General features: G+C 44.6%; 1 protein-coding gene across 1 annotated transcript in view; it reads right to left on the bottom strand.

Annotated features, from left to right (window-relative positions):
- The window catches only part of TTC9 (tetratricopeptide repeat domain 9), a 65,021-nt gene extending 50,829 nt beyond the window's left edge, over positions 1-14,192 (bottom strand). The window contains exon 1 of the mRNA XM_040333807.1: positions 13,812-14,192. Coding sequence (XP_040189741.1) covers positions 13,812-14,070 — 259 coding nt within the window. The 5' untranslated portion in view covers positions 14,071-14,192. The remainder of the gene's footprint in view (positions 1-13,811) is intronic.
- Positions 14,193-14,466: the final 274 nt, after the last annotated feature.

Genomic DNA, 14,466 nt, shown 5'->3' with positions numbered 1-14,466 from the left:
AGGGATCAGAGTGCTGGGGGGATATCTGGGATGTAGAGGGATCAGAGTGCTGGGGGGGGGGGATATCTGGGGTGTAGAGGGGTCAGAGTGCTGGGGGGATATCTGTGATGTAGAGGGGTAGCCTGGGCTCAAGGACCAGCTGCTTTGGGGAAAGGGTAGGGGCCCAGGTGTGCCCTCTCATTAAGACAGCCCTGGTTCTGCCACACTTTTTGCTATATCTAAATAAAAGAGCAAAAGGATCTTGTGCAATGGAAAACATGAACAAATTCTCAGAGGAACGAGAAGGAAACAGGCGAGACTCCCTTCAATGACAAGCAATTACATCTGTAAACTGCACAGCAACAGTTCTGACACCACCTCTTCTAATAATGAACGGTGCTGTAATATTTATCATGAGGCTGTGCCGGGTGCAGGAAGTGTGAGGGATTGAGTTGCAGTATATGAAAGGACAGGATATGCCTTCTCTTGGCTGCTTCCATATATTGTTTTAGTAGCCTAAAGGTGCTGTAAAACTACTCACAAATGCATGAAGAGCCCCTAAATATTATTGTACAGTATGTCCTACGCATTTCTGTCTGAAGTCCTATACTGAAATACATGTAAACCCTGAGTGAATTTTACAAAAGCACTGTATATTAAAACAATTGCCATATGTCTGTACGATGTGCTTGCAATCTCCTTTGGGATGTGTATAAACAGGATGACAACACAAAAAAAAAAAAAAAAAAAAGTATATATATATATATATATATATATATATATATATATATATATATATATATTGCCCTTTCATCCTGTAAGTGCCCACACAAGATTAATGGCAGCAAAGTAAAAAAAAAAAAATGTTTTGACTTTAAAAATAGGGTAACAAGTTTGGGTTCTTGCACAAGGACTAAATTAAATGTTATGCCCAACATAAATATCCCTGTGCTTTCCTACTCCCTAACATGGCTGTAAACGTTCATAATATTGTTAACGCTGATGCTTCTTTGCATCGGCATTTAACAGCAAATAGAGGGAAGATTCCCAATCAGAAAATACTCCACACGTGCATGCATGGGTAAGGAAGCATCAGCATTTACACAAGGGCGGATCCAGAGTCTAGTCTCGGGAGGGGCACTGACAGAAAATAAGGTGTTGCTTACAGAACTCATTTAGGTGTCCGGTGTGTCCGCTGCAATGTTGCAGTACCGCCAAAAAATCAATGATCGCCGCCATTACTAGTAAAAAAATATTTAAATATAAATGCCATAAATCTATCCCATAGTTTGTAGACGATTGTCAGGGACTGCAGACATGGTACAAGAGATGGTCAGAGACTGCAGACGTAGTACAAGAGATGGTCAGAGACTGCAGACGTAGTACAAGAGATGGTCAGAGACTGCAGACGTAGTACAAGAGATGGTCAGAGACTGCAAACGTGGTACAAGAGATGGTCAGAGACTGCAGACGTAGTACAAGAGATGGTCAGAGACTGCAGACGTAGTACAAGAGATGGTCAGAGACTGCAAACGTGGTACAAGAGATGGTCAGAGACTGCAGACGTAGTACAAGAGATGGTCAGAGACTGCAGACGTAGTACAAGAGATGGTCAGAGACTGCAAACGTGGTACAAGAGATGGTCAGAGACTGCAGACAAATCCCCATTTGCGAACGACTTACGCAAACAACGTAAAAATTTCAAAATTGTACGCGGGAACGACGGCCATACTTAACATTGAGTAAGCCTCATAACAGCAGCTTTAACTATACGCCGGAAAAAGACGAACGAAAACAACGTAAAAAAATGCGCCGGCTGGACGTACGTTCGTGGATCGCCGTAAATAGCTAATTTGCATACACAACGCGGATTTCGACGGAAACACCACCTAGCGGCCGCCGAAAAATTGCATCTAAGATCCGACGGCGTACTAAGACGGATCGATCCCAGATGCCGTCGTATCTTGTTTTGTGGATACAAAACAAAGATACGACGCAGGAAATTTAAAATTACGCCGGCGTATCAATAGATACGCCGGCGTAATCCTTTTGTGGATCTGCCCCTATATATGTAAAATGTCAATGTTCTTATTCATTTTGTTGGTACTTCTGAAGAGGGAGCAATGCTCACTCTAAAGGCCACTTTCACACTTGTGCGACTTTTCCTGCAACTTTGGACATCATTTTTATTTGAATAAACTGTTGGGTTGAATTCCTCGGATACCTATATCCTGTGTACACACAAATACACCTTCTTAGTCATGGTTTATTGCACATGGAATTCAAACCAGGTGAACTTTTCTCTTGTGGAAGTGTCTCTGGCATTTTAAGCCTCATGCACACAGGGCGTTAAACGCACCACCGTTGAGTTATTTTTTTTCCTGCCTCTAAATGCCCCTCTATGTTGGCCTATGTGTTCATGCACACATAGATGTTTAGGAGGCAAAAAAACAAAACAAAAATTATAATGAAAAAAAAAAAAAAAAAAAAAAAAAAAAAAAGGGCCTGCCCTTTCAGAAGAGAAGCATTTTGCCACAAAATAAATGCCCAGTGTGCCTAAACGTGTATAAATGCACTTTAGCGCTAGGCACGTTTAGGAGAGTCAAGCACTTGGGTGTCAATTCATTCCAATGGCCAGAATACATTAATATTCTGGCCAATGGAATAAATGAATGCCCAAGTAATTGACGTACCCAAAACGTGTTTGAAAAAAAGCTCCTTTGGGTGCATTTTTAGTGCCGCTTTTCCCTCCCCAGGGGCAATGGTGCCCAGGAGAGGAAAAATAAAAAATAAATACATCTTATGTGCATGAGGCCTAATGCTGCTGCACTTACTTGCAACCCTTATTCAAATCGCAATTGAAGGCTTAATAGTGAAGCTTTCCCACAATGGACTTGTGAATTCTTTTCATATGAATTCTCATTGTTTAACTGCAATAGACATGATTTCCTGGCCATTCAAAAGAACCAAGTATCTTCTACTGATGTCATCAATTGTGGATTTGCTGATACCCTTAATAGTGCCCCTGTCTCTTTGTGGTTTCTATATAGTACATGAATGCTACGTTCAAATATATGCAGGTGTGGGAGTGTGTGCAAATCGCCACACACAAAACGCAGAGCTGCGCAGCAAACTTGCAGTCCGTCATTGACTCTTTAATGACCCCCTACGCACAGAAAAACACAGTGGGCCAGATTCATGAAGAGATACGACGGCGGATCTCCTGATCCGCCGTCGTATCTCTGAGATCCGACGGTCGGATCTATGCGACTGATTCATAGAATCAGTTCCGTATAGATCTCCCTTAGATCCGACTGGTGTAAGTGACACCGTCGGATCTTAGGCTGCAATCACCCGCCGGCCGCTAGGTGTCGCCTCGGTCTTTTACGCGTCGGATATGCAAATGAGGAGAACCGGCGATTCAGAAACGAACGCCCGCCCGTCGCTTTTTTTTTACGTTGTTTGCGTTCGGCTTTTTCCGGTGGATAGTTACCCCTGCTACATGAGGGGTAGCTAATGTTAAGTATGGCCGTCGTTCCCGCGCTGAGTTTTAAATTTTTACGTCGTTTGCGTAAGTCGGTCTGGAATATGGATGGCCGCAATGGACGTTGCCGCCGTCCTAGCGACGTCATTTGGAGCATGCGCACTGTGAAATATCGCCGGCGGCGCATGCGCAGTTAAATCGGCGCGGGAACGCGCCTGATTTAAATTGTACACTCCCCCTAGCCGCGGAATTTGAATTCCGCTGGGGGAGTTACGATCGGCCGGTGCAAGTTTCGAGGTAAGTGCTTTGTGAATACTGCACTAGCCTCGCTAAATTGCACCGGCGGATCGTAAATCACATAGATTACGCGGATCTAAAGATCTGCTAATCTATGTGAATCTAGCCCAGTGTAATTTCCCACTCATTGAAGTTGCATGGTACAAAAGCACCATGCAATTTCCGCACATCTGTGTTTAAAAAAAAAAAAAAAAAGGTGCAGGTAGAGGGAACCCCTAGGAGTATCAATTTGAATCGTAGTGTAAGCTAAATATGGTGTATTGTAGCCTAATATGAACTATCAGCCAGAAAAAAAAACACACACACAAACCACACTATAGTGCTAGCTGCAAAAGCCTCCAGCAGTAATCACATAAAAAAAATATCAGATGGATCGACCTTACTAAAACCAGCCTGCCAGTCCAGCCTTAATGCCCTGTACACCCGATCGGTTCGCCTGATGAAAACGGACCGATGGACGGTTTTCATCGGATGAACCGATCGTGTGTGTGTGAAAATAAATAAATAAATAAATAAATAAAAATAGTACCGGTTTTAAATTTTTCTTGTGGTTAAAAAACACGATCGTCTGTGGGGAAATCCATCAGTCAAAAATCCACGCATGCTCAGAATCAAGTCCACGCATGCTCGGAAGCATTGAACTTCATTTTTCTCAGCACGTCGTTGTGTTTTACGTCACCGCGTTGGACACGATCGTTTTTTTAACTGATGGTGTGTAGGCAAGACTGATGAAAGCCAGCTTCATCGGATATCTGATGAAAAAATCCGATGAACCGATCGTGTGTACAGGGCATAAGACTTTTAATAATTTTTACCCATGTATGGTCAGTTTAAAACATGCTTGGTTGTATGTAGATACTGTACTGTATGCGATTTATACTTTGCGTTAACTCTCCCCCTACCCCCCCCCCCCCCCCCCCCCCGGCCATTTGAAGCCAATTGACTACAGCTCAAGCATTTAGTACAGTTTAGTTGTTTTCTACACCTTGGTGAGATGAATGAAGAGCGTAGTTATCTGTGGGTGCCAACACATATTTGTACCGTTCCCCCTGCCACCCCCGTCTAAGAAAGTGCTGGATATCCGGATAGATGCTAGTATTCTTACAACTATACAGCCAGGATCTGTCAGTACATTGCCTAAAGCTGCACAAACATATCAAAAGAAACGAAAGCTTCATAATTATACCATATAGCTTCACAAAAATGTAGCTCTGAGCTTCAGGCTCCACATGCCTGTGCCAAAAAACATTACACTGCATAATGAATAGTATAGAAACCGGAATCCTACGTGTCGCTGGAAGAGTCCTGATAAAAACAGTCCAACCAGCATAGAGGCTGTATCGTAAGGTTGGACCTAGCCCTGTACCCACATAAATGTGTTTTTTGTAATGTGGTAATATGTAGTCTGTATATGTTATTGTTATATGTTATATGTATGAAGAACTTGTGAATTTTATAATGAGTGGTGATTTTTTTAAAGTATGTAAAGTTTTTCTATTTTATGTGAAAAACAATAAAAATAATTTAAACACAACCAGCATCTTTGGTTTGTCGAACAACCGTTTGTCAAGAGAATAATTTGGGGGGCAGTCGAAGGTGGCACATGGTGGAGGCATTACAGTTTCATGCAGACGCATTCTTTAAAACAGGGCACACTTATCCTTTTAAATCCCCAAAGCAGCTATGGTAATAGCAATCTGTAACTTATTAAAAAGGTTGTTAACAAATGGGCCATCATTTCCCACACTTTCACTTCTTGATTGTACATGAGTAATTTATTACCTTAAAGCAGTGGTCTCCAAACTGCGACCCGAGGGCCGGATGCGGCCCTTTGCTTGCCTTTATCCGACCCTTGGAGCACTATCCCTCCCACTGAAACGAGACACTATTCTTCCATCTGACAATGGAGCACCATTTCTCCCACTGACACCACAAATGAGGCACTTATCCTCCCTATGATAACAGCAATGGGGCACTATTCCTCCCCCTAATACCAGATGTTTACTCCCACTGATGCCAGGAAATGTTTCACTCCTGCTGGCCAAAGTCCGGCCCTCCAAGAGTCTGAAGGACAATGTAACTGAACTATGTGTTCTGCCTGGACACCTATAATCATCATGCAGTGGGACATACAAAGGACCGAATGACTTGTTACAATTGGATTTACCACATTATATTCTGAGCTCAAAGGGTTAAATGTAGAGTGACTCTTTCACTGCTAAATTCTAATGTTCCCTTCTTCAGCCAATTGACTCTCTTTTGTGTATTGTACTACAAGTTAGCAGTCTCCTGTCAGGTGTATGCTGATGGGATTATCTGTGAGTGTGTATTGTAATAAAGGTTAATTGAATTCTATTGATAAAGGAATGTGTCTGGTCAGGTCATGTTAAATGTAGCTCGGGGCCGAAATGTCTAGATACTGATTAAGTGATTAGCTCAAGGGGATGTCATTATTTTAAAGTATCTGTATTGAAGCCTGTGTGAGGAGGGGGCAGAGAGTTTCATTGTTCCTGTAACAGCTTGTAACTAGATATAAACCAGGTGAATGTACCATTAAAACAGTCTACTTGACCCTTCAAAACGTAGCCCCGTCTCGTTCTTGAAAGGGCATTCTATGGGACTATTATTCTGCTCTTTTTACAGCTGCACCTGACTCTCTCTCTCTGGATCTTGTGGATGGGATTATACCAGCTGTACTTGCATATTGCAACTTGCCAGGGAAAAGGACGTCTCCAACGGCTGATACCCTCTCACTACTGGGGTAGCCGTTACAGACAATAAACCGGCCCTTTGATTAAAATGTTTGGAGACCCCCGCCTTAAAGGATAAGAGTAATTTAGAAAAACATTTATAAAGTCTGAAATTTAGGCGTGTCCCAAAATGTCATATAGCCAAAACAAAAAGAAGAGAACTCCCATGTAGATGGAGGGGCAGTTCTATGCACCTTGGTTCATGCACTGGTGGACAGCCATTATTTCCTACAGCAGTTCCTTCCCTGCCCTCACCTTGGTGCGCAAAGTGACCTGTAGCTTCAAAATGAACTCTGACGGCTTTCTGGCTTTGGAAACTGTGCAGGTTGTACAGTAAACTATGAAATTAGAACCATCTACGGCAGGGGTGTCCAAACTTTTTTCAAAGAGGGCCAGATTTGATGAAGTGAACATGCTTGTGGGCCGACCATTTTGCATGACATTCTTTGAACCATTAAAATTCGGCCTAAGTGTGTTTGTCCGAGCACTAATACACTGCCCAACAAGAATTCTCTTGCCTTTGTGGCTGTATGCGAGTAAAGAGATGAGTTTGGGTGTATTATTTGGATATACCGTATTTATTGGCGTATAACACACAACTTAATTTTAAGAACAAAGTTTCAGGGGAAAAAAAAATTAATGGAAGAACTGTGAAGCAAAATAAGGGTCAGTACCCATCTGCAGCATCACAAGTACCCATCTGCAGACCAACCATTGCCATGAATGCACCCACCATTGCCAGGAATGCAGCACCCGCCATTGCCAGGAATGCAGCACCCGCCATTGCCAGGAATGCAGCACCCGCCATTGCCAGGAATGCACTCACGAGCGCCAAATATTAAATTACAGGAGAATCTCCTGTTTACACAGCGGCCTCTTTAATAGAAAGTCCCACCTCCTTTGATGGACAGAACAGTCGTCCAATGGCAGCGCTGGATTTCCAATTACAGAGGCCACCCGTAAACAGGAAATTCTCCTGTGTGTGTATGGCGGCGGTGCTCATCTCGCCTCCTCCCTGTCCCGTTCCAAGGCATATACATCTTTTGTGGCCCTAGCGCTGGGAGATCGCCGGGGACCACGAAAGATATACATGTCTAAATAACCCGGCGGGCCGCTCAAAGCCGAAACGCGGACCGCGATTGTCCTGCGAGCCAGACTTTGGACATGCCCGATCTACGGCATAAACTAAATTTACCGTTTCAGAGACGGGTGGAGGGAGAGCATTGTGCAACTTCATATCCAAAGCCACGTCAGCTAACAATGAGGATATGTACTAGGAACTATAAGATGTACAAGCCTCCCTTCTGTAATTGTCAAAGGGCCACTTCAACGTACCCCCAAATGCACATTACCTGTGCAAATACCCACGTTCTGCCCTCCACTCCCGTGGGACTTGACCCTGGCAACGGGTCACTGCATTGAGGGATGTGTAGATGCTTTCCTAATCTATCCTACTGCATACCCCCCCAATATTGCGTTGTTTGCAGTAGCTGAAATATTGCTTTGAAAAGATTAGAGAGAACAAAGAAATTAACCATCTCTGTTTTGGTGACCATGATCATGCCACACATTTTACAGTTGTCACTGAAACAGTAAAAATCTTCCAATGGGGACGCCTTTGCCAGTGACAACTGTTCAGAAGGGGATTTCCACTCACTTCTTTTTGGACGTCTGCAATGTAATGGTAAAAAAAAAAAATGGCAGGGTTTGAAACATTTGCTACTCAACTTTAAACACTTTTAGAACACAACATATTTCATGGAGTTCTATGGTAGTTCAGTAAATACTATTTCTGATCAGAGGGGTATCTAGTGAAAATGGCGCCTATGGCAAGCACTGAAACTGCGCTCCTGTCAAAACATATGAAATATCTTTCAGATAACCTTTAAAAAAAAAAAAAAAAAATAGATGTGTGTTTACATTTCCCTGGAGTTCCCCTTTAAGTAGAGCCATCCATGCTCACAAGCCTGCCTCTAAAACCTCAAATCCCCCCCCCCTCCTCCTACCACAGCATTTACACCATCACCGAGACCGGCTGTGACCTCTCCACCAGAAGCTCTCCTCCATTTTTATCCCCTTTTGCCACAACCAACATGGCACCTGGCAGAGTCCTCTTTCGCTCCCCGGAAACGTCTGGTCACCCTATGGAAAGTGCTTTTCTGCCCAGTCACTCACGAGCGCCCCCTTCATATGGTACTCATGGCACTTGCCATATCTGCCATGTCTTGGATACACCACTGCTCCTGATGAGGTGGTCATAAACTGATGCAGAAATTAAAGCAATGGCGACTGGTTCTTCATTGGTTGGGGGGCGCGCCGCAAATGGACCTAACCATGGAACCCCCTCAGTCGCCAGCTTGAGAGGCCTCAGTCAGCACTGCACTTACCCTGTGCAGGTCACGGCTCAGCAGACACCCAGGGAAGGTGTGAGGAGAGGAGCACAACATACGGTGAGGCGATCATGCTGCTCTTTTGTCTATGGATGAGATGAACAAAGCATGCTAGGCTGCCATCTCCAGATGACATTGCCTTACCTGCAGGCTCTGGGCTCTCCTCCTCCCATTTAGCTCAGCATCCAAGAACCGGGTGCTGTGCTGGGCTTGCTCTCCCCCGTGTTAAAATCCAATGTCGGCGGCGGCTTCCCTATTCGTCTCCATGTCCACCCTCTGTCTCCTCCTCGTGGCCAATCATGTCTTTGGACTCTCAGCCAATGGGGTCTCAGAAGCCACTTCCTCATTGGCCAGGAGGAGTAACAGGAAGACAATAGCGAATATTAAATTTGCTAATGTCATACAACAGGATTGGCTCAGGGCGCAGTGATCTGCGCCCCGAGCCCACCCTGTTTTTAAGCCAATTAGAGTCTCAGATTCTAATCATGTGCTTCTAAAACAAACAAAAAAAAAACATTGTAAATAATTAGGGCTGTGCAAATTAACTTTTAATTAATCGATTAATCTTTAATTTTTTTGATCGATCAAAATCTTTTTGATCGATTAAAATTCTTTTGATTGGTACTCACCTCTCCGCCGGCTTCTGGGCCTTCAGGGAGTTCCATCGGAGATCCAGTAACGTCACGGACACCGGCGGGGCTTGCCGTGTCCATCTGAAGGGCTCCTTTGCTGTGCCTTCATATCTGCATGCCGGCGGGACCTTACTATCTGCCACACGCAAGGTCTGTTACACTTCCCTCTATCACTTCCCTCTATCACTTCCCTCTATCAACCTGGGATTCTACAACCACCAACTGGGAGTTGTGATAGTTCCCTTCATGGGACATCTACATGCCGACGGACTGATGTTAATCTCTCCTCATCTGGATTCAGCAGTGCTATCGTTGTACACATTTTTATACCAGTATCATACTTAGCTGCATGTTTTTTTGACTGCTTTTGGTACCGTTTGGTATTACTCGCAACATTTTTACAGTTTATGTAGCTCCATCGATTTTATCTCCAGTGCTATATTTATTTGGTTACCTACTTGAGGACTATAAAAGTTTTAATGCTATTCCCATCGAGCACTGCCTTTGTGTGTTTTTTGTATCCTGCTATCCATTTTTCCAGTGGTTGGTAGCTGCATTGGGAATCAGCCTGCAAGGAGATCAGCTAAAAGTAGTTGGATCTGTATGTGCGTTATAATTAATCGAAATTAGTCGATTAATCGATTAAAAAAACAAATGGATTAATTGAACAGAAAAATTTTGATCAGTAACAGCCCTATAAATAATACTTTTAAAAGTGATTACATACCCTGCAGAAGAGCTGGGGTAGGATAAACAACAGTACAGTGATCTTCCCAGTGAAGGGTTGTGTGTGGGTGTGGGGGGGGGGCTTGTCAGGACAAGTCTGATCTGTGGAGGAGAGTAAGCTGAGTTACTAGTATAGCTAGAGAACTGACCCTGTGTGTTCTGCTTCCGCTTATAGTCAGTCTTTAATAGAAAAAGCAGAGGGACTGGCAGAAACACCAAGGATGCAATACAAAGAACAGGATGCTTTTCATACAAGTTCATGTTACAGCAGGCACATATCAGGAATATGAAGCGTTGGGTTTACATATTCTTTAATAGGTTATATTTAGCCGTCTTAACAGGTCTGTTACATACTACAGGCATATCCCACTTTAAGTACACAATGGGACCAGAGCATGTATGTAAAATGAAAATGTACTTAAAGTGAAGCAATACCCTTTTTCACTTCTGGGGTATCAGGGGCTGTAGAGGGGTGTCAGGGAGTGTTTTTCCAAGTAGAAGGGAATCTGAACTATCCGTGCACGGATTACTCAGCTGCAGCTTTAGCTTGAGAGCCACTTTACATACACTCACGGGTATGTCCTTACTCGTGAGTGTATGTAAAGTGAGTGTAATTAAAGCGGGGTATGCCTGTATAGATTTTATTTTATTTTATTTAGATTAGAGTGCTTCTTTAGTTTTAGCTAGGCTTTAATAAATACTTTTATATGTGCAAGGCTGCCGATTGGTGCCATTGTAGTGCAACTCTATACATGGTAGCATTTCCAGTATAATGTACACAATAACAGAAAACTTAGGAATACGGTTTACTACTCAGGCAGGGTACTTATTATATCATTCAATGCCTCATGCCGTTTAAGAATCGTGTATCTAACTGGTGCAATAAAAGGCAGTAGTGACCACTCTCCAGCCAAGTATAGCTTTTAAAATCCCTCTGGAGCCAACAAGGAGCAGCTGCCAATCCAAAAATAGGAAGTTGTACAAAGACCAGAGGAATGGCACTTATCTGCCACTGTACATTCCCGGGTGAAACTGCCCCCCTCCCAAAAAAAACCCGAACCATCCTAAATACAAACCTCCCATTACTCTGAGCAGGTTCCATACTCATCTGCTTAGAGAATAATGAGAAAAGCCTCTGCATTGCCAATTACCGGGGAAGTCTGGTGCCCAGCTGTCTGTTCGGGCATGTTGATCAGCTGCGTTTTCAGTGACAGAAACGGGTAACAAGCTCATGCCCAGCAGTTGATACTGCAATATGGGAATGGTTTCCAGCTGTCACTTATCAAGCCAAAATAAGGACAAAGCATGCCAGTTTATTTACAGTACAGTGCCAATCTGGATGCTTGAAATATGGGCAGCTAGCAATAACCATTGCCTTCCCTTGAATGTAATCTCTACACCGAAAATACACACAGGTGTACATATATGATGTATAAGGCTTTATATACTGTATACAATGCACATATTGCCAGCTCCAACTATACCCAGAATGGCGCGTTTATGATGCAATATGTGCACCTTCACCAATTATTCCAGAGACATAAACACATCACATCACCAGCATTGCCTTCATTGGATAATTGTTCACCGCCTGACCACAAAACAGCAGAATCTCACCGACTGCGGAGTCGACTAGAACACGGGTGCTGGTGGCTGCCAGCCATAGGTGACACATTGGGGGTTATTTACTAAAGGCAAATACATTGTAGATCCGAGGGGGGCATGCAAGGTAAATAAAAACAGCATTTTAGCTTGCACATGATTTGGATGATAACATCAGCAGAGCTTCCCCTCATTTCAGATTTATCAATCCTGATATAATGAGGACACTTTATTAGATGATGTCCAATCCCGTGGCTCAGAACTGTGCCGGTCACTCTGCTAAACAGCTGGAAATTGGCAAAGGAATGCATTCTCTTTCATACAAGCATGGCCATTACGGGCAGATAATGCGATCATAAACTGCGCCGTCAAGGTTTAAAGTGATAGAAATCAATAATAATTATACCTAATAAAAATACACCGCAAACAGGAGGGGAGTGGTTGAGCGAGGCGCCCATTACTGAGATCCCGACTTAAAAATGCCCAAGCACTGAACTGCCAATTACTCCTGGGAGAAAACATACAAGGAAAGAGAAGAAGTGGGTACAGCAATGTTACAATTATATACATTGGTAGAACACGTCCGACTCTCTGGGGACCAATGGTGGCATAATACCCCACTTTCCTACAGGTGGACTCTCCTGTACAAGCGTGCCCATCAAAGCCAGTCTTGTTTCAACTTAGGTGGGTGTTCTACTCCTTTTCACATTTTCCCAGGTGGGTCACCATGCCCCTAAACCTTGGTAATGACACCACTTTATGTGGAAGGATGTACCACTTGTGCAAACCATGCAGCTGTACAGGCGCCCCCCCCCCCCCACTCTGTGGGCACCCAGGTGGAACATACAATCTTTGCACACCATGCATCTGCACGGGGGCCCCTTAGTAATTGTGCTACTCTATGTGGGCACCCAGGTGGAACATACAATCTGACCATGCATCTGCACAGGGGCCTCTCGGTAATTGTACTACTCCATGTGGGCACACAAGGAGGTCATACCATTTGTGCTCACCACACAGCTGCACAGGCACCCTCTGGCTGTTGGGTGATGTCATTACAAATGTAACTACATATGGGTCAAATGTGTGCCAGAACCTCTCTACACTTCTGTCAACGGGCACACAGCGATAACACTCAGCAGGTAGTTGATTGTGGAGCAATAACGGTCTTGTACAGGGGCCCTTTTGTGGCACCATCCAGCACTGGGTGGCACAGCTGGCTGTCACCTACCCCCACCCTGAGTCTGGGGGCACTAACCACATACGGCTCAGCGTTACAATCACTAACTATACAGGTGGAGTCATACCTGCAATGGATATCACATAGGGCACAGGACATCACATCTGCACGCTAGGGTAGAGAACATTATATGGGGCACAAGACATTACACACCTAGGCACAGGACATCACATAGGGCATGGGATATCACACCTGCACACCCAGTCACAGGACATCACACATAGGCATAGGATATCCTATGGGGAACAGGACATCACACCTGGGAACAGGACATCACACCTGGGCACAGGACATTATATGGTGCACACCTGGGCACAGAACATTATATGGTGCACACGACATTATATGGTGCACACCTGGGCACAGAACATTATATGGTGCACACTACATCACACCTGGGCACAGAACATTATATGGTGCACACTACATCACACCTGGGCACAGAACATTATATGGTGCACACTACATCACACCTGGGCACAGAACATTATATGGTGCACACTACATCACACCTGGGCACAGAACATTATATGTGGCACACATGGGCACACTACATCACACCTGGGCACAGGACATTATATGTGGCACACCTGGGCACACTACATCACACCTGGGCACAGAAAATCACCCCCGGCCACTATGAGACAAGATAGTCTTTTTGGGTTGTAGTAGCGCCATCCTATACCATTGCGTATGTCGGTGATCACCCACCTGCCAGGCTGTTGTAACAATCCACCTCGATGCCCTCCACTGCCCTCCTCTGCTCCTCCGTTATCCCGGGCTGGGTACCGGTGGCACTGTCCTGCTCCCCGGGGAGCCCTTTCAGCTCCAGCAGAGCCCGGTGATACTTGCCGATGGCCTCCCGGTACTTCTTGTCCTTGTAGCACTGCGCCCCCTCACATTTGAAGTCCATGGAGCGATGGATGAGCTGTCCCGGGTCCCCTCGGATGGTCACCCCGCTCCGATCCATGTCCTCCGGGGGGCTCCGGTTACATGCTGAGGATCCGCCGATCGGAGAAGCCGGGGATGGGTCCGGAGAGTACACAGCGGCGTCTGATGAGAGCAGACACAACCCCCGCCCCTCCGGCCCCTTCCTCTCTTATTAAAGGGCCAGTCCACCTCCCTGTGCTGTCATTGTCACCGACCTGTCCTCATCTATGGGGTCCCAGACATCGGACTGACGACAACAACACGTCCTCTTTATTTATACCTGTTGTTGTATTGGGTGCAGATTATTTGTATTTGAGGTTCTTTGTGTGTTTTGTGTATTTGTTGTTTCTGTCACTTCACATTGGTTTTTTTTTTATGAGATTTTTTTTTGTTTAATAATAATAAGTGGTATCTTCTGCCACAAATAAAGGTACAG

The sequence above is a fragment of the Rana temporaria genome, chromosome 13, assembly GCF_905171775.1.
Source record: "Rana temporaria chromosome 13, aRanTem1.1, whole genome shotgun sequence".
NCBI classification, from domain to species: Eukaryota; Metazoa; Chordata; class Amphibia; order Anura; family Ranidae; genus Rana; species Rana temporaria.
The sequence above is the reverse complement of the archived record's forward strand: the minus strand, read 5'-3'. Positions and strand labels throughout refer to the sequence as shown.